Consider the following 27370-nt stretch of genomic DNA (forward strand, 5'->3'; position numbering starts at 1 on the left):
ATGATTGTGTCGAAAAAAAATGTAGAAAAATATTGAGTCATCAAGTGCCGGATCTAGATTACGAATCTCCATTAGAATCCGAAACAAGGAGGGTTAGAAATGGTTCCTCTGCAATTTTTTTGACATGTCCATACAATATTGAAAAGAAAAAAAAAAAGACAGCTTATTTATTAGTTAATCAAATATTGAAGCTTGATTGACAAATCTGTTGTCCAAATTTCACTCATTGAATTTTAAAAAATATATAGGATTGGGATGAACAGCCAATGGTTGATACCCTTTCCCTCTTCCGCCTTCCTCTTGCTTTAGCATCCATTTTCCATCAAGCACATTCTCAAATGCCAAGAAAATTCATCAATTTCCCAGAAAATTCAATCCAAACACCAATATTTTTACTTCTTCTAGCGTTAATACTCAAAGCAGCGGCTGAATGTTCAAAATCATGCAGTCCCAACCACACCCCATACGATTTTCCCTACCCATTCGGCTTCTCCGCCGGCTGCGCAATCCGCTTGGACTGCAATCACGACGGCGCCGCCACGATCGGGGAATTCCCTGTCCAATTAATCAACTCCGACCACATCAAAGTCGTCATCAAAGCCAAATGCAACCGCCGTTTGCACACAATCCGCCAATTCTTCAGCCCCCACTACGCCCCAACGGCCAACAACGCCATTCTTTTACAAAACTGTTCGTCTCCGATTTCGACTTGCCTTTTACCCACCACGATGGTTCAGACCAAATTCGAATCCCCCGATTGCTCTGTTAATCGCACTAGCATAAGCTGCTACACCCAAAACAACACCGCTTCCGTCGCTTTCTTGGACTTCAAAAACCTCACCGGAACCAACTGCGATTACCTTCTCTCCTCCATTTCCGCGGAGGCGCTCAACAGCAACACCTCTGCTGGAATTTCTCTGGAGATTCAGACGGTGGATCTGGGTTGGTGGCTGCAGGGACCCTGCCGCCAGTCCTGCCATAAAGATGCTAACTGTACGGAGCTTATATCGCCGAGTGACGGGAAGCTGTCTCACCGGTGCCGCTGCCGGGAAGGGTTGGTCGGCGATGGGTATTTGACCGGCACTGGCTGCCGGAAAGGTTGGTTTTTTTCCCCCACTTGCGATTATTATTATTATTATTATTTGTTTGTTTTATTGCGCGTGATGATTTTAAAGTCAAAAAATCATGATGAATTTCGGGGTATGGTTTCTTCATATGGTGGGATTAATTTGGTTGACTATTAATTAGTTGTTTAATTTTATAATTTAAAGTAATTAATCCAACTAATTTGTTGGAATTTAATATTATAAATTATCCAAATTTCATTAATCTGTTCATCTTCTTCCCCAAACAGCTTCAAATTGCCATGCCACTAAGTACACTCTCGCCCAATGCGGAACATCAACAACTGCCACAAGAACCGCCGTCCTCGTCGGAACTATAGTCTCCGGAGCCTTCCTCCTCGTTACTCTCCTTCTATTCTGCTGCTTCATTCGCCGTCGTTCCAATCTCAAATCTATTCACCTCAACAAAATCACCAAACGCCGCCTCGCAGAAGCCACAACCGGCGCCGGCGTATCCACCATCCACCTCTACACCTACAAAGAGATTCTAAAGGCCACCCATAACTTCTCTGAGGACTACCGCCTCGGTACCGGCGCATACGCCTCCGTCTACGTCGGGAAATTACGCGGCGAATGGGTCGCAATTAAACGCCTAAAAAATCGAGACCCCGACACAATCCAACAAGTTTTAAACGAAATCAACCTCATCTCCTCTGTCAGCCACCCTAACCTCGTCCGCCTCCTTGGCTGCTCCATGGAATCAGGCGACCAAATCCTCGTCTACGAATTCATGCCCAACGGCACTCTGTTCCAACATTTACAAAAACAGAGGGGCACCGGCCTCCCCTGGCTTGTCCGCCTCAATATCGCCGTCGAAACCGCTAATGCAATCGCTCATCTCCATTCTGCAATTAACCATCCGATCTTCCACAGAGACATTAAATCCAGTAACATATTACTTGATCATAATCTCAAATCGAAAGTGGCGGATTTCGGGCTTTCGAGATTGGGGATGGCCGAAATTTCCCACATTTCCACGGCGCCTCAGGGGACACCGGGATATCTCGATCCACAGTACCATCAGGATTTTCATCTCTCCGACAAGAGCGACGTGTACAGCTTTGGCGTAGTCCTTGTCGAATTGATCACCGCCATGAAAGTGGTGGATTTCTGCCGGCCGAAAGACGAGGTCAATTTGGCCGGTCTGGCAGTCGATCGGATCGGAAATGGGCAACTGAGAGAAATTGTTGACCCGTTAATGGAGATGGAGTTAGACGAATGGGGAAGTTCGTCGGTGGAGAAGGTGGGGGAGGTGGCGTTCAGATGCCTGGCGTTTAATCGGGATGTAAGACCGTCGATGGTAGAGGTTGCGGCGGAGCTGGAGGAGATACGGCGGAGCCGGTGGGATGAAGGGGGAGTGAAATGTAAGGAAATAGTTGAAAGTGGAAGCTGGAAGTCTAGCCATGGAGGTGGGGATTACTTTTCAAGAGGCTCGGTCGAAGATTCATGGCTCAGTGAACAGAGCTCACCGTGTTCGAGTAGTTTGTTAAATAATATCCCTCTATGATCCCAGTTTCGCTCTTTTTATTTGCAATTTCATATAGTTTAAGTTCATATCCAAAATTATTAATGATTTATTCCAATCTCAAACGAATATTTTTGGCATATATATTTGATTAACAAAATAATATGAATCTTATTTTCTCTCGTATAGATTCCTTATCACTAAAACTTGTCATTTTGATTTATTGCGAAAATTGAATGATTTAGAACACAAAACGAAAGATTGCAAGTCCATGACTATGATTCAGTGAGCTTGAATTTATTAGCTCGTAGTTGAAATCAACGTCCTTATCATACCACAACTCTACAAAGCTAATAAAATGATGTTTCATCCACAATTAACATGTTAAAGACACACCAAACACAATAATGGTACGTTTTCATCACTTCCAACCTATCATCTTTTTGCCTAAATTTGACATTTTCTAGTAGAATTCATCTCTACATTTTCAACTATTTCAACTAAATTTTAAAATAGTCATTATCTCATTCACGTTCATTTATATATGGATATTAATTTTAATATATGTCAATGTACAGTTGAATTTGTTTTCATTTATAAAAGATAAAAAAAAAAAACAGTTTGGTAAGTTATTAAAATTAATTATTACCTTGAATATTCCAACCATTCCTAACATTTTAAATTGAAAATTAAATAAATATTATTGTCAATATTTGACTATTGAGTGGGTCAATTTTTAGGATTAAATTGAACCGCCCTAATGGAACAAAACGACGCGACCCTCAGGCTTTGGACCGGCTTGTTTGAAGAACCGAAATAAATTCTCCGCCAACCTGTCTTCATCTCTCAATTATCTTTATTATAAATAATTATTGACATTTCAATTAAAGAAGCATTTAATTTTTTTTTTTTTGTCGTCAGTATTCATAATTTAAATGAAAAAGTATGGCTATCATTCAAACCATGTTTATTTTGCATGCCAATATTATATGTCTCAATTTGCTAATATTCAATAGATTTATAACAAAAATTTAAAAAGTTATTAATTAATTTATTTCTTTGAGGAGGACCCCACTTTTGAAAAAAGTAAACTTTGGACAAAAAGAACAAGCATTCAATTCACCACCAAACTCAACCTCATTTTCGGTCTAGATTAAAAATATCATTTGAATTTCCCTCGTTTTTATTTTTATTTTATTTTATTTATTAAAAATATACCTAAAGTAAAAACTCTACTATTATTTCTTTTTGGAAAAAATATTTTTGTAATTATTGAACGAAAGGACTCTAAAATTCTCATTTAAAAAAATATGATATTTTTCATCTCTTTTTGGCAACGACACATGATCGTGCGCCCAAAAGGAGGAACCATGGAGGAATATCTTACTCCCACCCTCACCTCTTTTTAAATTATATATTTCATTTATTTATGTATTTACTTTTCTTTAAATTGGAGAGCTATAAATATAAGTACGAAGTAAAACTAAATTATATATTTTAATTGGAATTTTATAAATAATAAAAATGTTAAATGACGAAGTAAATAATAATAATAAAATAAATGATCGCATGGAAAGAAATATAAAAAGAAAAGATTTAATCACATTGGAACAGATTTATTGGTAGATATATTGATAACTTGACAATCTACATCTTGAAAATGACACCCACTTTTGGGGCCCACGTGGATCTCCTTTCATTGGGTCTTATAAAGTGGTGGGGCCCACACTCCTCTTATCTTTCTAATCCCATTACTTTCTATTACTAACTATACAGTTCTTTCTCTCTCCTCTAAAAAGAATTAACCCGCGTAATTATTTTTAACCCGACGGTTATTTTTTTCTTTCCTCTTAGAAACTTGCTTTTTTCAGGGAAGTTACAGTGATGGCGGCGCCCAACGGAGAGTTTGCGACTTCGATGTCGAAGGAGTCGTATCGGAGGAAGAATTCGACGACGAGGAGGCGAGAGATGAACACGATGAAGTCTTTTCCCGCGCACTGCTTGTTCTGAACCGTCGGCGATTGAGTCTCCGGTCCGTTTGACCATAGCACGTGTTTCAGCAACCTCTCACCGTCGCCGGTGAACCGATCAGGCACGAACTCGTCGGCTCTGTCGAAGATTTTCGGGTCTCTGGTTGCGAATGGTTGGAACCCACAAATCATTTCTCCTTCTTTGATCTCGAAAGCCGCATCGTGGCTTTCGACCACTAGGTCCTTCTTCGCCCGACCGTATTGAACCGGAACCGGCGGCTCGATTCTGAATGCTTCGTACACTACGGATTTCATTAGCGGCATCTGTTCCATGGCCCCCATCGTGATTCTCCCGCCGTTGGCTTGCACGGCGGTACGAATCTCCCTTGCTAATTGGGTGTGGAGATTCGCTCCGGCACGTCCGATCCATTTAATCATATTGGGGAAGAAAATCTTCATCCCTCCGAATGAATTGAAACACGTGGTGAAGAGCAAGTTGTGGCAAGCTTCTTCCCTCGAAATCCCCAATCTATCCGCCTCCTCAAACACCGCCTCCGACGATTGGTAAAAGAAGTCGTACAGCCGCCGGTAATCGGCTTTAATCAGCGACGGTGGAAGCCGGACCGTGCGGAGGAGGAGCTCCTCGACAACCTTAGGGAGGCCGAGTCTGAGAACAGGGCCGAGCTGGAACAGAACCCATTTCGCAATCAATTTCGGAGCGTCTCGACCCAATTTGGTATCGACTGGATTAGCGCCGAAGAGGGACCGAGCCAAGAAATTAAACGCCGCTTGTTCACCGGGAGCATTGTACTCTGCTCTGCCGACGGCAGCCAAATCCTTCTCCAGAGTCTGGAATAGCTCGGAAAAAGTAGAGTGAAATTCGGGGAGAATTTTATCACGGCGGTGCTTGAGGAGGAAGAAGATGAGCTGTTTAAGCTTCTCGTGATCGGGCTCAGATGGGTCAATATAAGAGAGAACTCTGTAGCCGCCGGTGAGTTCTGTGTAAGGCATGTAAGTTCCGGTGAAGAGATCCTTCTTCTCAACTTTAGCATTGTCGAAGAGAACAGGGAAGCTCTTGCCGTCGAGTAAAACCACAACTCGAGAATCGTTGGTGATAAATGGACCCGGCGGCATATTGGTTCTGTACACAGTGGATTCGTAGCGAAGCATCCGAGATTTGAGATACTCTTCTCTCCCCTGATTGTAGAAATAGTCTTGTCGGTCCTTCAACGCTCCGAACACCGGCGGGCCATAGTCGCCTGGAATCTTCCTCAATGGAAGCTTCGTCGGTTCCGGAGTCGGAGCAATCCGCTGCGGCAATTGAACAGAGGATGGGGGCGAGGAAGAAGAGGAGGAGGAGACTCCGTCGGCGGCGTAGATCAGGCGTCGGGAAGGAAACCCAAGGTTAGAACGAGATCTGAGAGGCTTTTTCTGCGACGGGAATCGCGAGTGGGGTTGAGGACAAGGGAGGGTTATGGATGTTACCGACATTGTCTCTCAATTTCTCGGAAACTGTTGGAGAAATGGCGCTGTGTTTTGTTTGTGAGCAATGAAGGAAAGGGGTTTTGCCTCTATTTATATGTAATTCGTCAAGGGAAAAGGTCAGCTACACATGGAGTCGTGAAATGTATGTTGAATTGAATTTTTTGTTCACACGCATTTCGTTCTTTGACTAACCCGCCAGCTCAAATTAAAAATTAAGCTTAATATTTACCCACCACCACCTTCCTCCTTCTAAACAAAACATACTTATTCACGACCTTTCCTCTCCTGTGAAATTTCACAATCTCACTTCTTAAAATCTTAAAGTACTCGCTGACACATTGTTTGATGTCTAGCTTTGATATCATTTTGATTTAATTTAAAAAGAATGCACTTTTGGTCCTCATTAGATTTTGTCCCCCAAATGGTAGAAAATGCAAAGACGGGTAATAATGAAATTACTTAGGATTCAAGAAAGGTTGTGGTTAGGTGACATGGTAGACCAAAGAACGGCAAGGACGAAATTGAGTGGCATTTTCGTGGTACAAGAATATATTCTCCTCAAAGGGTGGACTATGGACCTTTTTAAAATTCTAATTAATTTTAAGTTAAAATATGTTTTTAAAATCATAGGTTAATTTAATTTCAAACATTCCTGCTCGGTCTTCCTATAATACCTTTCTCATTCTTCCATTTTCACCTTATTTTTCAATATCATTGATTTTTATTATTCCCTAGACAACAAAAATACCCCAAACAAATTAATTCCCAATTAAACTAATTATGTTTTTTAATTTTCTTTTAGAATCTAAATATATTACTGAATTTAATTTATATCCAATATTTTTTTAATAGACAAAAAAAAAAAGTGAATAGGAACACGACGTGGAACTAAAATTGGGCGGCAAAATAACACGAAAAATTTAAGGGAAAAAAAGGGGGTGACGTGGCAAGTTAGGCTGGTTCGTTCTGGGGGTGTATGCGTGGGACCCAGCCGTGTTTTGACCAACATTTATTTTTCACGTGTTTTAATTTATTATTAATAAACAAATCCTCCAAAAAATCCCTCTCTAATTCCATTCTATTCCAAATTTATTTAAGAACATTTTGTCACAATTAAATAATTTCATTTACTTAATTATTTTATTTATTTCACGAGATTTCGTAAATTTTCATTTGATTAAGATTCCCCATGTAAAATTAGTGAAAAATTAACCATTGAAGTAAAAATAACCTTTAAATATAATTGGTTTTTATATATATAATATAAAAATAAAAATATGATTCATATGAAATGTAACTATTTTTTTTTTTTTTTTTTTTTTTGAAGAATGAAGAATAAAATGAATTAAATCTAAAAGATAAAGACGAAATCAATAATTTGTTTAACAAAAAAAGGGAAAAAAAATCTAAAAACTTTGGATATGGATCACGTGGAAGATTTTCGAAAATGGTAATATTCTTATTTAAAAGTATATATTATGTGTATGGTTGGATTCGCATATGAGATTTGTAACAGGCTGTTTATATTATTATATTATTTTGCTTAGAATATGATAATTGTAAATTAAATACTTTTAGCATGCCTAATTTAAAACTAAATATTTTCCATTTTACTAATTTTGTTTTGAGTGAGTTTGCAATCAAATATTCCACTAAATTTAAAATGAAGTGAAAAAAATTAAATACTATTTTATTTTAATATTGTTAAATTCCAAATAAACTATTGTCTTTTTTAATTTAAAAAATTTAGTGATTTAAATTGTGATAAATGATTTTCCTGAAAAAGATATATTTACAATTTATTTTTTTGGAAAAACAAAATACCATATTTTTAAATACCTTTTTTTAAAATGTATTATTTTAAGGCAATAAAGCGCACGTCCAAATTTCCGACGGATCTATTTGGGCCCTTATGAAAGCAACTGGATTGGGCTCCGTCCATAAAATGGGCCCTATCACCGTTTTCTTTTCTGTCAAAATTTAGTCCGCCGTTTGGATGGATAATTCACCGTCCATTCTGCCACGTGCGTATTCGTTATCCCGGCGCCGACCATCATACTCCCGAACTTCCCGGTAGTCCCCAAATCGATTCTGACCTCCACAGAAGGTTGAATTCCACTGTGCCACCTCATCATCACGGCCGGCCAAATTCCGACCAAAATATGGTTTGAATCTTCCGGCTTGTTTGGTTGGTATTAAAAAAGCACACCAAATGACGGCCTCTTCTTCATCTCCATGAGTTCTTGGGAGGGTTAAACATATTGGAGGGAGGGGCAATTAGAGGTGCAGGTGCTGACCAACTCTCCTTTCTGGTTACCAAAATGGTAGAAACCAAAGTTGGTGAGAATATGCTTAGGCTATTCCAATTAGATCACGAGTCGTTGAAAGTTCGTAATAGCCTAAGCCCATCGTCGCTAGTAGATATTGTTTGTTTTGGCTTATTACGTATAGCTGTGAGGTTCACAGTTGTAAAATGCGTCTACTGGTGAGAAATTTCAACAAAATGCTTCGTTATTCTCTTCCACCGATGTAGGATCTTACAGGGTTGGTTTTGTTTTCTGCTTCCATCATGTATGCGTCCATGGTTTTGCTTTCCGCTTTCATCAGGTAAGTACCTAAGTTTATTAGGATTTCTCTTCCAGGCTTCCCCTCATAGTTTTTAAAATGCGTCTATTAGTGAGATGTTTCCACACTCTTTATGAAGAATGATTCGTTTCTCTATCAAACTGAGGTGGGATTTCACAGTCTGCCCCCAGATGTCTGACTCTAATACTATTTGTAACTATCCAAGTCCACCGTCCAGATATTGTCATTTTTTGGATTTCTCTAAAGATTTTAAAACGTATCGAGTTAGAGAAATTCTCTATATCTTTATAAAGAATGTTTTGTTCCCTCTACAACCGATATGAGACCTCGCACATCGGGATGCCCACGTAACAACCGTAACAGTCTGATCACGAGATAACAAGAGCTACATTCAACTGATGTGGCTGTCCCTCTAACACCTTGTATTCTTGTCGCAAAAACATGAAACAATTTTGAAATTTGGCTAATAATTCTAATGCAAAAAATAAATAAAAGAAAATAAGCATGAAAAACAAATTATTTAAGGTGTGAAAACAAGTCCGGAAAGCCATGAAGTCAAGATTTTAAAATAATTTTTACTTCAAGCCGTCACTATTGACAATTAAAAATCAATTGCCACGCGTCAAATAACATGGTTTAAAAATTAGTAAAAATAATATTTTAAATTGACCGTTTAATTTATGGTCAACTCAATCCTCAAATATAGTAAATTAAAGGAATCTTTAAGGTATATATTTTTCATGCGTTTTATAAATTTTGTCCATTCTTTTTCAAATCTCTCCTAAATCTTTCAAACCAAAATTTTTTATTTAAATTATTCCCATAACATCCTTTCATTAAATTGCTCGAGCCTCGCAGAGATTTAATACAAATGACGAAAATCATAATTTTTTATACGTGTATGATAATCATCATTAACTCTACTTTTTCTCAATAAAAACTATTTTGAGAATTCACTCGTATCCTCGTGAAAAGATTTCTCTCATTTGAGACTTGATTGATAGTCTGTCTATACTGCAAGACATAAGTAAAAGATAGTCAATATAAAAATATTTCTCGAGCTCAAGTACAAGTGGCTCGCTCACACATGTACAATTGAATATACAGCCGTGGAACTTCAAAATCCCTCACGAGACTCGGTAGGCATTATCAATAATATGTAGAAAAAATTTATCTTTTTCTTTATCTTTGGAAATTGTGGTTACTCTTCCCCTCCACAAAGGAGTAAAAAGAAAAAGTTACAAGAGAGCTTGAAATAGTCAAACAGTTGGCAACACAAAAGTCAAAGAACCCGACAGCGCCATGATTTTGCCTAATTTCCAAGTTTCTTAATCATTAATTAATATCCTTCGACTTGGAATCGAACTCTGTTGTTCGTAGTAGCCACTGGGCTTCGAATCCTTCATGAATTCCACCGTTTTTTTTGAAGAATCTCTCAACTTTTTCCACTTTTTTACTTCAATCTTTCTGGAAATTGTTATGATCTCTCCTAATTGTTGAAGAAATGAATCCATCTTTTGGGATCATCCGCCGACTTTCCCACCTTTTCTTCCCCCTTTTTTTTCTCGTAATTGTAAGCGTAGGCGACATTATAGGAAGAAATTATCCATTATTTCCTTTGTTTTCCCCTTTCTTTACGCTTTCTTCTCTTAGAACCCTTTTGGGGTTTATTGTGGTTGGGGCCCCCACGTTGTATATATGTCTTCTAAGCATTAAACTCTTTGATTTTTCCCAACTGGGTTTGATGTTCCTTCGTCATTCCCTATTGGGTTTGGGTTAATACGCCTAAATCCCATTCTTTGACTTTGAATTTCTCAACCCATCTTTGCGTGTCTGCTTCGCCGTATTCCTTTTGCTGATGTATGAATGTTAGAATAGCCTTCAACTCTTCTTTCTCTCTGTTTTATTTACAAAATTACCTGATTTCTTCAATTATATCGCTCTCCTTTTTCCTACCTCAATACTTTCTTCGCTTACCAGACGGATTGGATTCTCTGATTACTGCGTAATTCTGGGTTTCTTTTAGCGATTTGGGATCGTTTTCTTATCTGGGTCTCTCCTGCTTCCGCCATTTTTGCAGCTTCTTCGTTGATTTCTGGAGGTGAGTTACATTCATCTCAAACAACCAATTCAATTTCAACCATATTTTAGGGATGTTGATGGATTTGGTATTTTCTTTTGTGGAGATTTGTTCTTGTTTGAATTTCGTATTGGTTTAAATGGTTGTATTGATTTGATGATTGTTGTATAGCTGAAACTTACGATTAGAGGGATATACTGAAGGATCCATGCCTATATTTATGTGCTTTTCTTTCATCGTTTTATTGGCTGCGGTTTTCCCAGGTAAAGTTTTTGATTGATCATGGGCAGATAAGAGGCAGATAAGAGTAAACGCCATGGGTTGGCTAAGCAAAATTTTGAAAGTTGGATCTGGAGATAAAATAACTGGAAGGAATTACCAAACCGAGCTCGAGGAGGATCCAAATTCTCGTCTGCCCTCGACTTCGGAGGTGATGGGAACACTACTTACAATCATCTCTTTTTGAGCCAACAACATCGGTTGGAGAGGGGAACGAAGCATTCCTCGTAAGGGTGTGGAAACCTCTTCCTATAGTCCAAAGAGGACAATATCTATTAGCAGTGGACTTATTTTTAATGTTGAAACTCCTGAGTTTCGTTGAATCTTCTATCTCATTACCTCGCCATTCTAACGTACTGTGGTGGGAATTTGATAACAGGGATTATGGTCCGAAAACGAGAACGAAGACATCGATCGTGCAATAGCACTTTCTCTTGTAGAAGAGAGTCAGAAGGCAAATAATGTGATTGGTGAGTGCAGTGTGTTCATGTTCCTATGTCTAATTTACACAAGAATATAGGATTTGGCACATGGGAGTCCGATACTTTAGTGGTACACATACACGTCTTAGGTTGTTTCGAAGACGATTTGTATATTGTGATACACTATAATGTGTTAGTTCTTGAAACTCTTGATAGATCGTGATTATCAATTGGAAGAAGATGAACTGCTAGCCAAAGCAGTACAAGAAAGCCTCAACTTTGAGCCTCCTCCACAATATACAAGCGGAAATGCATATCAACCTTATCTACCTCAATATCAATTTGGTTCCAGGTACCTCAATATCAACTTCTTCTGCTTTTGAATCTATTTAATTGCTAAGAACACAAAATTTCGAGACCTTCGTGCTTGTGAACCTTTTCGTTTCTTTATTGAAGTCTTGATTCTTGTTAGGATATGTGCTGGCTGCTATAATGAGATTCGCTATGGACGTTACTTGAGCTGCCTGAATTCATTTTGGCATCCAGAATGTTTCCGTTGTCGTGCTTGCAACGTCCCGATATCAGACTATGAGGTGAACAATGTTATCTGCATCATTCCAGAGTTAAACGTATTTTTCGTGGCTCTAGCTGACAAGACGTTACCGTTCCTTCTTATAGTTTTCTACATCTGGGAATTTTCCTTATCATAAATCTTGCTACAAGGAGAGTTATCACCCAAAATGTGATGTTTGCAAGCACTTTGTAAGTACTTTCTAACTTTTAACTCAGCTGCTTTCATGAGCTTGTCTGGTAAAAGAGTGAGCATTCTATGTTTTTCATCAAATATGTACTCATAGTCAATTGGTGTTGGGATTTGGGATATGTGTCTCATGAACAGATTCCAACAAATCCTACTGGTCTTATTGAATATAGGGCGCACCCTTTCTGGATACAGAAATACTGCCCGTCTCACGAATATGATGCCACTCCTCGATGTTGCAGTTGTGAACGAATGGAGGTCAGTGGTCGAAATACTGTCTGTCTCTAAGTTCTTCAAGAAAATCTTGATTTCCATAAATTCTTGACCGAAGTGTTGGATGTTTTGTATTTACCAGCCACGAGACGTTAAGTATATTTCACTTCATGATGGTCGAAAGCTTTGCCTCGAGTGTCTCGACTCTACGATCATGGACACAAACGAATGTCAACCTCTGTATTGCGAGATACAAGCATTTTATGATAGTTTGAATATGAAAGTAGAGCAGGATGTTCCGTTGCTTTTGGTCGAAAGGCAAGCACTAAACGAAGCGAGAGAAGGCGAAAAACATGTAACTAAACAACCCCTTTAGCTGTAATGTTTGGTTCTTAAGTAAGTATTGGGAATCTGTGTTGATTTTTGTTGTCCTTGTTAGGGTCATTATCATATCCCCGAGACAAGAGGACTGTGTCTTTCAGAGGAACAAACCATCAGCACTGTAAGAATTTGTCCTCCTTTTTTTGGGTTATGAACCAAGTTGTTCATTGATCAAAGCACAAAAAACTAGAGACTTAACTCAACTCATCTAAAAACTCGCAGGTTCTTAGGCGGCCTAGATATGAAAGGGGAAATCGAGCAACGAGCACGATGTCAGAGCCCTACAAATTAACACGCCATTGTGAGGTCACTGCAATTCTGATCCTGTTTGGTCTTCCTAGGTATGTAATAATCTGCATTTTGAGATCCCACGCTGGTTGGAGAGGAGAACGAAGCATTCCTTATAAGGGTGTGGAAACTTCTCTCCAGCACACATGTTTTATAAACCTTGAGGGGAAGTCCGAAAAGGGAAAGCCCAATAAGAAAAATATCTACTAGCGGTGGGCTCGAGCTGTTACAAATAGTATCAGAACCATCGATTGCTTATTTATTGTATGGAGCATTTAGCAGCTACGTTATGTGCAATTTTTAAGCAACAAATTTAGAGCAGGATCCAAAATACTGACATAATGGTAATATTAGTTCTTGTGTGTCTTACCCATCTGGGATTCTTGACGTTCACAGGTTGCTTACCGGGTCGATTTTAGCTCACGAGATGATGCACGCATGGCTACGTCTTAAAGGTGCGTTTTATTTCATTTGGATTAGACAAAAAAATAATCCTCAACACTCTATATCCATGTTCTGTTGTTTGATATTCTGATACAATGGTTTTCAAAGGTTTTCGAACTCTAAGTCAAGACGTCGAAGAAGGTATCTGTCAAGTTCTAGCACACATGTGGCTGAGTGCCGAGCTCACGTCTAGCCAAGCTTACAACAATGTCGCGTCGACCTCGTACTCGGGTGCTGGAAAAAGAATGTCTAAATTTGAGAGAAAACTTGGGGAGTTGTTTAAACATCAGATAGAGTCAGACATGTCCCCAGTGTATGGAGATGGATTCAGGGCTGGGCAGATGGCTGTGAACAAATACGGTCTTCGGAGTACTCTGGATCATATTCAAATGACTGGAACCTTTCCTCATTGAAACTGGACATCTGTTCCCTTCCTTAAACCATTTCGATTCTTTTCATTTCTTCATTTCTTTTCTTGGCCTTCCATATTTACAGCTAAGGCCAAATGAGTAAGTTAATTAGATTCATTTATTTTAATGCTTATAGTTTCACATTTGTCTCTCCCTCTCTTCTACCATTGTATTGATCACGCTCGCCATACGACAATAGTCACCGTTGTTGCTTCTGAACGACACGAGCAATGTCATACCAGGGTGGAGATCCAATTCTTCAAACCCATTTGCGAATTTTAGATCCTCGCATGTTACGGACCTGGGTACTCTTCGGCGTGGCTTTAAAGGATCCTAAATTTTCCTTTTTTGCATAGCTATGATGAACATAATACCAAAAGTAAAATTAGAAAAATATAAAGAGAGAAAAAAAAAAAGAAAAAAAGAAAAAGAAAATTGTTTGTAAGAACCAGAAGCCCAGCCCAATATACTAAAATATCAAGCTGAGCATAATATGTAGAAGCCCAGCCCAATATAATGGTAAAGAGAAGCCCATGGATCTTAAAACTGAGACAGAAAAGCCCATGAAAGCGCCACCCAAGCCCAAAAGGAGCCCAAAAGAAGCCCAAAAGGTTCTTTCTTTCATAGCTTAGACGAAAAGTATTGTTTGGATGCGGTAGTTAAGAGTGCGTAATCCGGGATAATAGATATGATTTAGCCTGCAGCCAAACAGTGTCTCTCACCACCCAACTCTGAGAGTTACCACTTACCACATTCTTATTTATTTACTGACTAATCCCATTCCTATGGTTCTAAATATATATATTTTAATTATTTGATGACTAAAAATAAAAAATAAAAAAAATGTGGGAGGCAATTAATTAGAATTAATGGTGGAAAAGTATTTATTATTGGGAAATTAGAGGGGGCAATACAGTGGCATTATGACCAATTTTCTTTTTTATTTAAAAATGTTTATAAGAAAATGAAAAACGTGAACTATACAAGCTTTTGAATACAATTATACAGATAATTCATACGGATTCTGTGTATCTTCTCAAATATTAAGTCTCCTGTTATCCTTTATTATTATTATTATTATTATTATTATTATTATTATTATTATTATTTTTTACCTCAAAATTAAGCTCAACATTTCCCATTTTGAAAATTCATAATTTCTGTGTTGCCGGACAATCGTACCTTCTCCGGACAGCCGTCGCCTTCCTCTGTAATCCTAAAAACGAGGCCGTTTCGAGGAGCTTCAACTAATCAAGACTCCAATGAAAATGGAGTTTGCAACAGATCATAAGGGACCCACAAAGCATCCAATGGACACGGCCGGTTCGCATCGAGCCGGGCCCATGGCTTCCCCTTTCCGCTCCAATGCAGTAGGCTCACTGGACCGGGGTGTAGATCTCGACAGAGTCCCCGGAAATTGTCACCGCCGAGACCGTGTTGGTTCCAGCGGTGGTCCACGGGGGCAATGTTTCCGGCGAAAACGAGCATGAATGGCGGCAGAGATCCCAGCTCGTAGATCCTTATCCGCTTCTGAAGCTCCATCCATTCCTCGATTTTGGCGGTGAAATCGCCGAGGCGCCACCGGGCGAGGTCGATGACCATGACGCCGGTGTTGAAATAACAGGGGTTGCGATTGGCGAAGGTGAGAGACAGAGAGGGATTGGACCAGAATGTGGGAGTGAAATAGTAGGTGAAATTGGCGTTGCAGTACTCCGGGGCGGCTAAAACGGCATCGTTTAGAGGGGTATTAGCGAGATTCGCGATGTCGTCGACGAGGATTAGATCGGAATCGAGATAGACGACACGACGGACACAGAGAGGAAGGAGGTCGGCCAAGTAACTACGCGCGTAGTTCAAAGGGCAATCCAGAGCCGATCGGATGGAGGTGGAGATCAGACGAGACACGGCGTCGTCGTCGAACGGGTAGATTTGGAATTTCAGGTATGGAAAGGAGGAGGAAATTGTGGCGCGTAGATCCGACGCGTTTGCAGAGGCAGAGGAAACGAAATGGAATATTACATTTTGGGGGCAAGTGGAATGTTGCAGAACGGAGAGGACGGCCGCCATGGACCCTCGGATGTATGCGGTGTCCAATGTCATCGCCACGTGGATGCCGTCGTATGAGCAAAGTCGGTTACCGTTTTCCTCGCCAGTGACGACCAAGGGGCAGTCCGGGGAGTTATAGAATTGGGGGGCCTCCTTGAATACAGCAATGGCATCGGCGGCGGTTATGGACGAAATGAAGAAGAAGAAGAAGAAAAGGAAGAGAAGGGAGGGCGGCGGCGGAGGTGGTGGTGGTTCGAACATCGCGGCGGGCGGCGAGAATGATTGAGGAAAGTAGGAAATGTAAAAGATGGGTTTTATGAGTAAGGTGAGAATGAGAGAGATAGGGACGGGCCGGTGGTGAGTTGCTTTAGCTTTCAAATATGGTTTCACAAAATATTCCACAAAAATTAAAAATTAAAAATTAAAAATTAAAAATTAAAACAATTCTCGTTGAGTTTTGTATATAAATAAATAACTTCTAAAACTATTTATATTATATTTAAATTTAAATTGAAAATAAATAATAATTTAACTTGAGTTTTAATGTCAAATATTTCATCTCTCTCCTTCCTAATTTGGGACTTTAATAAATTTGAAATAGTCAATATTTACTAATCTATTTGTGATAAGAAAAATGTTAAAAATATTAATATCAATTTAAAGGCTTCTATAAAATTATTAAATATCATAACATTTAGTTAATTATAATTTAGAGTGGAAAAAAAAAAGAGAGAATATTTTGAAGGCTTAAAAAAACAAACACAGAAGGGAAAAGGGTAAGTAAAAGTAGGTGGGGGTAAAAGGCGGAGGTAATATTTGTGCTTTTTTTACATGCACGTAACATTCTTCCAGAAAGGTGACAATCGACATGTCGTATTCACATGGTGTTGAGTAGTGGGTACCTTTTTTTAAAAAAATTATTTAATATTCTAAATTTATAAGCACGTGATGACGTTGTTTGTGATGTAATTTTACCACTAAATCAAAATCACAAAATAATAAAATTGGTTAGTCAAGGAAGGATAAATATAAAATTATTCCTAATACTTTAATCAATTTAGATGTCCTATGTTTTAGAACATATTATACTTTGCTCCTCAAATAAAAATAATTTTATTCAGGGTCTAAGTTGATACTGGTTTCTTTAATCTATTGTTAGAAATCATATTGTTCACTAATTTTCTTTGTTTCCAATATAAATTGAAGAAAGTTTCGAAAATAATAGTCAATCATTCAACTAAAGAAGAAGATTTTTAAAAGTGGTTCTAAAAGCGTAGTGAACAGAAAATGAAAAGAATAAAATGATATTAAAAGAGACCTGAGAATTAGGTAATTACAGCTTAGCCACCCTAGTTTTCAAGCCTATAATAATATACTTTTTGCCACAAACTATAAATTAATGGCCAACCTTTATACTTTTTTAGTTTTACTTTTAATAAATGTTAAATTTAGTCAATTTAATAATAATAATCACATAAGAAAAGATACAATGAATATATATTCCCAATGTATAAAGTGAACGTTATCAGAGACTAAACAAATAAGACAAATAATTNAAAGAAAACTCTTTACATCTATGGCAGGGATGTCAACCAGTGACGGCCCAAGAATCTCCATTTTGGGCAGGGGGAAGGCAAGCTTTCATGTTCTAATCCCCACAAAATTTGGTAACCGGATTGACTAGGGAGCACGGCCGGAGGCCTTCCTTTGTCCCCAACTTACCCCGTTGACTCCTCTAGAAAAAATCTAAGAAACAGACATCCTGAATAATTTCCATATGCTCTGGCCAACAAAAGATGAGCAATANAAAAAAAAAAAAAAAAAAAAAAAAAAAAAAAAAAAAAAAAAAAAAAAAACTTCAGACAATTGAGCGTATCATACAAGTCTAACAATGGCAAGTACTTTGTAACAACTCAAGTCTACCGTGGGTAGATATTATCAACTTTGGTCTGTTACGTATTGTCATCAATCTCACAGTTGTAAAACCTTCTACTAGGGAGATGTTTCCACACTCTTACAAATGCTTTGTTCTCCTCTCCAACTAATGTAAGATCTCACAATCTACCCCCTCTAGGGGTCCAGCGTTCTCGCTGCGCTGGCACACCGTCCGGAGCCTGGCTCTGATTTGTAACAGTCCAAGCCCACCGCTAGTAGATATTGTCCATTTTGGCCCGTTACATATCGCAATCAACCTCACAATTTTGAAATGCGTCTACTAGAGAGAGATTTCCATACCCTTATAAGGAATGCTTTTATTCTCCTCTCCAACTAAAATGGGTTCTCTCTCCAACCAATATGGAATCTCTACTCTCCACTATTCAGATAAACATGGTCAAGCATCATCCAGCTCAAAGATCTCTCTTCCCGGTAGTTAGTTCCCTATAAATTAAACCAAAAGGATCTTGAACTACTGGTTCCCAGCACGGTAACAGGGAATGATCCTGATCCTGCTTCTTGCTTTAGTATGCTGTCAATGTTGCATGAAGCTAGTGCAAGACTAAAATTCAAACATTAACAGCTGGAATTGAAGAATTGGAGAATTATAAGAACAATAGACATGGATACAACAACTAAATAACCAAGTTTCAGGTAATATTTATACCATGTGCAGCTGCAACCCCATTTGCCCCTTAACTTCATCAAAACTCAGGATATGCTATATTGACCAAAAATAAAAAAGGAAACACATAAAACGAACACCTGAGAAACCACTTACAAACAAGTCATCTTAGGGAGATTGAGCAACCAGAGCATGTCTTGTTCATCTGCATGTAACTGCATTTGTTGGTCAGCAAGTAAATGTGTATATATGTGCGTAAATGAAAACCTTCAAATACAATTGCATAAGCATGTCAGCTGATGTTCATCATGCCGAACTCAAAAAGCCGATGTCCATTTCAACAAACAGTATGACTAATCAGGACGAATAATGAGATATCAAGGCAATGTAATAGCAGATCTTTTTGAATTATTACATTAGAGACTGAATTCACTAAACACCACGAAGTAATATAAGCCCTTAAGGACCCTCCTTTCATCTATTGCCAGATTAGGGCAAGAAGAACACAGAAACCAATAAACAAAAGCAGCCGCTTCAGGTAATAATCTTGCTGACCTTGACGGAGATGGTGATAGTAGCCATGGGCGTGACCATGGCTACCATGAAACATGTTAGGAAAACCATATGGAACGTTAGCACCTGCACCATACATGCTTGGATCTGCATATCCATGCATCTGAAAGTTGAATAAAGATGGGACAAGACCACCAAAAGCCGCAGACAAAGTGAAATTGCCAAACCTCGTCGATGCCATTGGGGCAAACCCGCCAAGACCTCCCATGAATCCAAACCCATTGTGGGGAAAAGGATTCGGTTCTGGGGGAGGGCCTGCTGCTTCAGGTCTCTGTCCAGCAGGACGATTAGGAATATTGATTCCAGGAATACTTTTCGATCTCGGGTCGGTCGATGTCTTTCCCCTACCATATAAGGGAACCAATTTTTGTTCTTCTATGAGAGCCTTGCAAACTGGACATTCCTGGGGATGGGAATGAATGTGCAGCCACTTGTAAAGGCATGGCCAACAGAAAAGATGACCGCATAGGGTTACAATAGGATCCTGAGCTAAATCCAGGCAAATATTGCATTCAAAATTACTAGCATCACCATTGTTATCGGAATAAGAAGGGCCTTGGGGTTGCCTACTTGTCGATTCCCCAAACCCGCTCGCCATATCTGCACACCCTACCTATTTAATCACATTACACCACGAAATTGAGATGAACAAAATCCACAAACTCAATCGGAACAAATCCTTCTACCAACAGAAACCAATTGGAAAATCTAAAGAGAATCAACCATCATAACAATGATCCACCAGCACAACAATACAAGTAGGACAAATATACAAGATAATCTCGAATCCTAGGAAGAAGTCCCCAAACGGAGACCAAGCGAATCAAATTCAACGGAAGGAATCCAACTTAAAAATAAACTCAGAAATTAAGATACAATTACAAAAAGAATCGGAAAAATGAAACGAACCTACTGATTAACAAGAACAAACCACTCGATACCTGCGTTCCGATATCGATCAAAGAACAAATCTGAAACCGAAGACGAACGCATTTGACGGAAACCAAAAAATATACGTTCGAAATTGGAAGCTTCTCGCGGCCGTACCATAAACAATATTCACTGCGTGACTATTACACTTTCACCCTGCTCGTCCACTTGTTCCCACGTGTCATAAGATTACTGATTATATCTTCAAACTATTAACGGCTGCAAAAGAGAGTATAGTTGTCCTATACTCGCAGTGGGATAAATATGCGGATAAAACCAATTTTATCCTATAAAACTAGATAAATTACCTATTCTCAACATTTTGTAATTAATATATTCCGTCACGTTACCAAATAAAAATTATAAAATTAATATATTTAATTTATTTGAAAATAGTTTTAAAAAATGTGTCCAATTAACCAAAGGTTAGANAAAAAAAAAAAAAAAAAAAAACTCTTATTTAAATTGTTGTTTAATATTATATTTGTAAGGTGTATAAAGATACGAAAATTTGAACCCCTGACCTTAAAAAATAGCATAGGTCGGTGATGAATAAATTGAGTATCGTCACCAAAATAATGACAAAAATGCCCTTGTGGGTTGGTATTAGTTGACGTGAAAAAGATAAAACAAAATTATTTTATTTTTTTATTTTCAAAAGACAATAATATGGTGATAAATTTGATCCCACCAAACCAACCGTCTTTGCCTCCTCAAATCACCCAATTTAGAAGTCGGTGTCGTTTATTTAAAATTAAATTTAATATTCATATTTGTCCATTTTGGAAATAAATGATTTTTTTTAAAAAAAAAATTTTCCTTTTCAGTTGTTATTAATATAACTACGTACTCAAATTGGGTTTATTGCGAAACGCCCAAAATTCCAATGCCGACGGTTCCCATGCTGCGATATTGGCTATCCGAGCACCCTTCCATTGTCAACTTCCGTTGGAGCCACTCCCAATCATGGGGCTCCACGTGGCCCTTCCTCGTCGCCGCCGTCACCTTCTACGTCGTTGCCGCTGTCATCCTCCATCTTCTAATGATCCTCCTACGCCGCGTTCGCCAGGTCCCACTCGGCCCCATTCCGGCCATCCATAGTCTCTCCATGGCCGTAATCTCGGCAGTCGTCTTCACCGGAATCCTCCTCTCCGCCGCGGCGGAAATTCGTGACACCCGCTGGCTCTGGCGGCGGAGCAGAACCAAAACCACTCCGTTTCAGTGGCTGCTCTGTTTCCCGATCGGCACACGCTCCTCTGGGCGCGTGTTCTTCTGGTCGTACATTTTTTACCTCTCCCGATTCCTCCACCTAATCCGCACCTTTTTGACCGTTCTCCGCCGCCGCCGTCTCCCATTCTTTCACCTCTTCAACCAGTCGATCCTCATCCTCACTTCCTTCCTTTGGCTGGAATTTTCACAGTCTTTTCAAATCCTCGCGATTCTCTCTACCACCCTCCTCCATTTCCTCGTCTACGGCTACCGGTTCTTGACGTCCGTCGGGCTCCTGGCCACGTGCTTCCGGTTCGTACTCAATTGCCAGGCGGCTCTGCTTTCCTGCAACTTGCTCTGCCATTTTGGGGTGTTTTTGTTTCACGTTCTGAAAGGCGGGTGCAATGGCATTGGCGCTTGGATCTGCAACTCTGTGCTTAATTCCGCCATTCTTTTGCTGTTCGTGAAGTTCTACAAGGAAAATCGTTGCGATGGGATTCATAAGAACCCACCCAGATTCTGAAATGGGTTTGTTCTGTTAAATCAAAGACAACTTATTGGGGTATGATTGTGAAGTTTTTTTATTTATAATCTTGTAGGGTGAGTGTCTAGAAAATAACTTCGTCATCATGGCACTAACAGTTCCAAAGTTTAGTCGAGCTTAGTTCAGGACTCTACTGCTCGTCTTAGAAACGTTAACACAATCTTTATCAATATATAGACGAAAACTTTGGAACCCAATTCAATAGCGGCATAAAAAATGCTTATACGAACCCAATTAATTACTTCGGGATAGAAATGTAGAATCAAAGGAAAGCCGTCTTTGTTTGAGATGAAAAAAAAACAATGGAATTTTTTTTTTTTTACTTTGACCTTTATGGGGNTTCGAATCATAGGGGCTAGTAATCGACGATATGCTCACGTTGGTGACGTTATTGTTGCTGTAATCAACAAAGCCGTTCCAAATACACCTATCTACAATTTATGAATATTCTCGTTATTGAAAATATTTTGAAATAAAAAAAAATTAAAGGTGTTTTTGGAGTTTTATTAATAAAAAATTTGAAAACTCAAAGTATTTTTGGAACAATTTTTAAAGTCAAAAGAATTTTTTAAAATTGAAAGTCTAAATATATATATTTTTTTTAACAAAAGGTTGACTATTCCATCGTTTATTTCTTAAATCGTTAAAACTTTTAAAATTAAAAATTTTAAGGATGTTTTTATTAATTTAGTCTTATCCACAATTTTCTATATCTCACATTTTAATTACCAATGAGCATTATTTAAACAAAATAATAATAATAAAAAAATAAATAGAATGCTATTATGGAAATAAATTTAAAATTTAAAATTTAGGGATGTATTTAAAATCTAATTTGTGGCCTAAAATTAAAGATGTTACCTAACCAGAGTTAAAGCTGGGTTAAAAATCTGGTTAATAGTTTGGGGGTAAAATTTGTTCGAGAAGCAGCCTTCCCACTTCCCCATACCCCCGCCTTTCGTTAAACCCAAAGCCGCCTGAGACCAATACCGTTAAATCTGATATTTTCTACCCTCTCTCTCCTCCGCTAATCCTCTTTCTGGTCTCTTCTCAATCTTCCATTTTTCGCGGTTCCCTGTTCCATTACTTTGGATAAGAACTCGTCCAGTTTCAGTTTCGCAAGCAATTTGAGAGCCGACCGACTTTCGTTCTCACCGATAAATCTCGATTTCCATCTCCTGAGGTAATTCGGCTCTTTTTCTCAGTTTTAGATCTGTATTTGTTGAATTCAACAACACTCTGAAATTTGTTATTGTTTCTAAAATTAATATCTTCTTTTCGTGATTGCTTTTTTTGTGTTTTCTTTACAATAGAATCCTTTATGTCTACTAGAGTCTTGAATTTCTTTAGATTTGATGAAGAAACTGCGAATCTATCAACGGATATAAACGTGTGTTTGTTTGCAGCCGTTCTAGGAGGGAAATTCTTGGAAGAATGGATGCTTCTACGTCTCTGCAATCTGATAAGACACAAAAATTTAAATCTCTTAGTCCTTTTAGGCTGATGAGAGGGGTGATTTGTTTAGCGGTGTTTTTGTCCACTGCCTTCATGTTCTTAGTGTATTTTGCGCCTATAGTCACTCTCTCTTTAAGACTTATCAGTCTGCATTACTGTAGGAAGGCAACTTCCATTGTTTTTGGTTTCTGGTTGGCTCTGTGGCCCTTCCTGTTTGAAGTGATAAATGGGACTAAAGTTTTCTTCTATGGGGATGATGTTCCTGCAAATGAACGTGTTTTGTTAATTGCTAACCACAGAACTGAAGTTGATTGGATGTATTTGTGGGATTTTGCATTGCGAAAGGGGTCCTTAGGCTGCATCAAATACATCCTTAAAAGCAGCTTAATGAAGCTGCCTCTCTTTGGTTGGGGATTCCACAGTTTGGAGTTCATTCCTGTTGAGAGGAAATGGGAAGTCGATGAACCGGTTATATACCGACGACTTTCGACGTTTAAAAATCCTCGAGATCCCTTGTGGCTTGCTGTTTTTCCTGAGGGAACCGATTTTACGTATACCTTCCATTCCTTTTCTACCGTATTCAATTTTTTTCGGGTTTAAATGCATGCTTCTACTAACGAAGAAAGGATAGTATTGGTCAAAATCATCCATTACCACTTCAATCTTGATGGTATGGTTGCCAATTACACCTTATCTAGAAGCTAGATTTGAACTTTGAAATCTTGTCTTTTGTTCTTTATGATCTGTCTGCACATAACGAATTGACGACACATACGAAAGTTACTTGCAGGGAGGCAAAATGCAAGAAGAGTCAAGCATATGCTGCTGAAGTAGGACTTCCGGTGCTGAAAAACGTTCTACTTCCAAAAGCAAGAGGTTTTTGTGCTTGCTTACGAACCCTACGAGGTTCCCTCGATGCAGGTTCATTTCTTCTATGCATTGTGGAAGCGATATTCTTGTTTGTGTTGGTTGAGAGTATGGTAGCTCTTCAATGGTTACTATGACTCATGATTATGGTCCTGGCTTTGCATCTTTTTCCCTAATTAAGTCTATTTATGCAGTTTATGATGTGACTATTGCCTACAAGCCTCAGTGTCCTACCTTTACGGATAATGTCTTTGGCCTCGGTCCTTCAGAAGTTCACATTCATGTTCAACGGATCCCCGTTGGCGAGGTCCCTGCATCAGATGAAGGTGCTTCTGCTTGGTTAATGGATAAATTCAAGCTCAAGGATCACTTGCTCTCATATTTCACGGCCAATGGCTGTTTCCCTGAGTCAAGAATTGAAGAAGAACTTTCTGCCTTCAAGTGCTCAATGAACTTCATACTGGTCGTTTCCTTGACTGCCATATTTTCTTACCTTACTTTCTATTCATTTTGGTTCAAAGTTTATGTAGCTTTATCTTGTATATATCTTGCTTCCGTTACATATCTCAGAGTACAACCAGAGCAAGGTTTAAGCTTTTTGGTGTCAATGCTCATTAGCAAGAAACAAAGCACTGAATAACATTCATTTTACAGGATGCGACATGATTCTTTTGGTGCAGGGCTTTTGCAAATGTCTCTACTATTTTGCTTAGATTGGAATGGAGTTTTCGTGTAGAATAAGTTGATGAAATCTTTGCTTCTCTAGATTCTACTGTCTCTTGGCCTATAAATGGACAGGCAGAAACTGAGCACAAAAGGGTACCTGTAGCTTTATTACCTTCTAATATCTTTCTCATTTGCTTAGCCTTTTTCTTCCATATTTCATCACTTGATGATCTATGGCTATAGCCTTTTACTTTCAAAAATCACTTGCGTGTAGGATTCGAAATCCTAACTCTGAAAGGAGACCCTAAGTGAGATCTATTTCTTATAAGGGTGTGGAAACCTGTTTTTAGTATAGGCGTTTTAAGACCGTGAGGCTGATGGTGATACGTAACGGGCCAAAACGAACAACATTTGCTAGCGGTGGGCTTGGGCGGTTATAAATGGTATCATAGCCAGACATCGGGCGATGTGCCAGATACTGGTCCCCAAGGGGGTGGATTGTGAGATCCTACCGTCGGAGAGGGGAACAAAACATTGCTCATTAGGGTGTGGAAACCTCCTCTTAGCAGAAGCGTTCTAAAACCATGAAGCCGTTTGCTAGTGGTAAGCTTGAGATGTTGCACCCTAGTTGAGAATTTCTACCTGCTCTACTCTCATCTTACGATGATGATTTTTCAAGTTCATTACTTGAATGGGAATGGGAGCAAAAAGAACCCAAAAGAAGGAGATTACTGTATTTTGCAAATGGGTGGCCCCCCAGAGGGAATGATCAATCTCAGAAGGTGAAACTAAAACGCGCATTATGCATCAGAACAGAGACAAAGATATGGGAACAGAAAGTGTGATGATAAGTTACGATATTTACCACACATGCACACGCACACCAACTGTTTGTTAAAAGTTCCAAACCAGCAATGGATATTAGGTTAGGTGACCGAACAAACATCCAGCTGCGGTAGACCCAATGCCATGGCCTACCTTGATTGCTTGTCTATGCCTGCAACACGGCCATGGAAGAATATTCAGATGGAAGCCCATTTCTGAAAAACCCCACCAACTTTCTTCTCTTGGGGGGTGGGTGAAAGTTGGAAAGAGGCACAGCACATGCCTTTGTTAACCGCTTCTGTGCTCGTGGGCTGATTGTTCGGATAAACTGGGGATGTCGGCATTCACGATTACCTCAGTTCTTCTTTATTTCTGCCTCGCAATGTCGTCTCTCGACAGCACCATTTTCAACCTCCCTCTGCCCTCACCCCTATTTTTTTGCCATTTCGGTTAATTGGGCTGAAACTGACGCTAAAACTGATACCCCATTCTTTTATTTTCAGTATGTACTGTCCACGTGGCTTCTTCTTTGTTCCTATTATCTCTACTCTTCACGAAAAGATTGGTTGAAATATCTTTTTCCATCACTAACCAATATAAATACAGAGCTCTCTTCTGCGTTTCTCTTGCACCCAATTCCCTGACATTCTTGTTTTTCTCTCTGCGGCTTCCTTGGATGGTTGTAAAATGGCTTCCCCATTATGTGTTTTTCTTCTATTGGTCGTGTTTTCACTTGGTAATGCTGGTGGTTAATCGTAATCCGTCTGGGTTGTTGTTCTCTGTTCTTGTTTTCAGCTTTGATCAAATGGGTGTAGTTTAAAATCGGTTCTTTTTTTTGTTTTCATGATGGATTTTGGTTAATTCGATGATGATTTGGATTCTTTTTTGCAATTGGGTTGTGTAATGCTGCAGGAAATGTCGCTTTTGCGACTGTTTTTACGCTTCAGAATCATTGCAGCTACACGCTATGGCCGGGAACGCTCTCCGGCAATGGTGCGGCGGTTCTTGGCGACGGCGGTTTCCCTCTGGCCCCCGGTGCTTCTGTACAACTGACGGCTCCGCAGGGATGGTCCGGTCGGTTCTGGGCACGAACTGGCTGCGACTTCGACAGCTCCGGCAATGGGAAATGCCAGACGGGTAACTGCGGCGGCGCACTTAAATGCATCGGCGGTGGCGAGCCGCCAGTCACACTGGCGGAATTCACCATTGGCTCAACCAGCGGCGAAATGGATTTTTACGACATTAGCCTCGTCGACGGCTACAATGTGGGCATCGGCGTCCGGGCAAGCGGCGGTACCGGCAACTGCCAGTACGCCGGCTGCGTCACGGACTTGAACAGAATCTGCCCATCGGAATTGCAAGTGACTGATTCGGGCTCCGTCGTAGCCTGCAGGAGCGCCTGCGCCGCCTTCATGAAGCCAGAATTCTGCTGCACCGATGACCACTCGACACCGCAGACATGCCCACCAACACCTTACTCACAAATGTTCAAGAACGCATGTCCGGCAGCGTACAGCTACGCATACGACGACGCTTCGAGCACTTGCACATGTAAGGGATCGGACTACGTCATTAGCTTTTGCCCGTCCGGTTGATCCCATATGTTCTTAATTATATGAATCTCTTTCAAGTCATTGTAGTATTAAACAGTAACACTACCTTGGTTTGATTTCTTGAAGAAATATTATTCAAATTCGTATCTGAAAAACGCTCGGAGTTACCCTGCCACTTATCACAGTCCATAGCCATTTAGTAGATGTCCACGAATTGGGTCAGGGACGAGGAAGC

The 27370-nt window shown here is 39.4% G+C and overlaps 8 protein-coding genes across 11 annotated transcripts; 5 read left to right on the plus strand and 3 right to left on the minus strand.

Moving 5' to 3' along the window:
* Positions 1–149: 149 nt before the first annotated feature.
* On the plus strand, positions 150–2726 carry LOC111806098 (wall-associated receptor kinase-like 14). The gene is made up of 2 exons (XM_023691454.1): positions 150–1098; positions 1355–2726. Exons 1-2 carry the CDS (start codon positions 267–269, stop codon positions 2629–2631), a joined length of 2109 nt encoding a protein of 702 aa, XP_023547222.1. The 5' UTR covers positions 150–266; the 3' UTR covers positions 2632–2726.
* A 1445-nt stretch (positions 2727–4171) lies between these two features.
* On the minus strand, positions 4172–6125 carry LOC111806033 (allene oxide synthase 1, chloroplastic-like). Its single transcript, XM_023691365.1, has one exon. It carries the CDS (start codon positions 6048–6050, stop codon positions 4440–4442), a length of 1611 nt encoding a protein of 536 aa, XP_023547133.1. The 5' UTR covers positions 6051–6125; the 3' UTR covers positions 4172–4439.
* A 4124-nt stretch (positions 6126–10249) lies between these two features.
* On the plus strand, positions 10250–14183 carry LOC111805992 (protein DA1-like). Of its 2 annotated transcripts, none has more exons than XM_023691307.1 (12): positions 10250–10731; positions 10974–11140; positions 11369–11459; positions 11628–11763; positions 11884–12004; positions 12090–12173; positions 12310–12429; positions 12527–12739; positions 12824–12886; positions 12988–13106; positions 13450–13508; positions 13606–14183. In XM_023691307.1, exons 2-12 carry the CDS (start codon positions 11027–11029, stop codon positions 13908–13910), a joined length of 1425 nt encoding a protein of 474 aa, XP_023547075.1. In that variant the 5' UTR covers positions 10250–10731; positions 10974–11026; the 3' UTR covers positions 13911–14183. The 2 variants fall into 2 exon arrangements, with proteins under 2 accessions (XP_023547075.1, XP_023547076.1); XM_023691308.1 differs by having other exon boundaries at positions 11001–11140.
* Positions 14184–15077: 894 nt separating this feature from the next.
* Positions 15078–16277, minus strand: LOC111805993 (probable galacturonosyltransferase-like 1). Its single transcript, XM_023691309.1, has one exon. The coding sequence runs from the start codon at positions 16212–16214 to the stop codon at positions 15159–15161; it is 1056 nt and encodes a 351-aa protein (XP_023547077.1). The 5' UTR covers positions 16215–16277; the 3' UTR covers positions 15078–15158.
* A 2466-nt stretch (positions 16278–18743) lies between these two features.
* Positions 18744–20181, minus strand: LOC111805934 (E3 ubiquitin-protein ligase RNF185-like). Of its 2 annotated transcripts, none has more exons than XM_023691235.1 (2): positions 20028–20181; positions 18744–19699 (listed from the first exon to the last, which is right to left on the minus strand). In XM_023691235.1, the coding sequence occupies exon 2, from the start codon at positions 19682–19684 to the stop codon at positions 18992–18994; it is 693 nt and encodes a 230-aa protein (XP_023547003.1). In that variant the 5' UTR covers positions 19685–19699; positions 20028–20181; the 3' UTR covers positions 18744–18991. The 2 variants fall into 2 exon arrangements, with proteins under 2 accessions (XP_023547003.1, XP_023547002.1); XM_023691234.1 differs by having other exon boundaries at positions 19996–20149.
* A 721-nt stretch (positions 20182–20902) lies between these two features.
* LOC111806167 (elongation of fatty acids protein 3-like) lies at positions 20903–21748 on the plus strand. The gene has a single exon (XM_023691538.1). It carries the CDS (start codon positions 20903–20905, stop codon positions 21746–21748), a length of 846 nt encoding a protein of 281 aa, XP_023547306.1.
* Positions 21749–22693: 945 nt separating this feature from the next.
* LOC111805102 (probable 1-acyl-sn-glycerol-3-phosphate acyltransferase 4) lies at positions 22694–24801 on the plus strand. Of its 2 annotated transcripts, XM_023689996.1 has the most exons (5): positions 22694–22952; positions 23176–23775; positions 24015–24145; positions 24286–24554; positions 24746–24801. In XM_023689996.1, the coding sequence occupies exons 2-5, from the start codon at positions 23204–23206 to the stop codon at positions 24755–24757; spliced, it is 984 nt and encodes a 327-aa protein (XP_023545764.1). In that variant the 5' UTR covers positions 22694–22952; positions 23176–23203; the 3' UTR covers positions 24758–24801. The 2 variants fall into 2 exon arrangements, with proteins under 2 accessions (XP_023545764.1, XP_023545763.1); XM_023689995.1 differs by having other exon boundaries at positions 24286–24801.
* A 461-nt stretch (positions 24802–25262) lies between these two features.
* On the plus strand, positions 25263–27290 carry LOC111805105 (pathogenesis-related protein 5). Its single transcript, XM_023689998.1, has 2 exons — positions 25263–26318; positions 26495–27290. Exons 1-2 carry the CDS (start codon positions 26270–26272, stop codon positions 27175–27177), a joined length of 732 nt encoding a protein of 243 aa, XP_023545766.1. The 5' UTR covers positions 25263–26269; the 3' UTR covers positions 27178–27290.
* The last annotated feature ends 80 nt before the right edge of the window (positions 27291–27370 follow it).

This window comes from Cucurbita pepo, chromosome LG11 (assembly GCF_002806865.2).
Source record: "Cucurbita pepo subsp. pepo cultivar mu-cu-16 chromosome LG11, ASM280686v2, whole genome shotgun sequence".
In the NCBI taxonomy this organism is placed as follows: domain Eukaryota; kingdom Viridiplantae; phylum Streptophyta; class Magnoliopsida; order Cucurbitales; family Cucurbitaceae; genus Cucurbita; species Cucurbita pepo.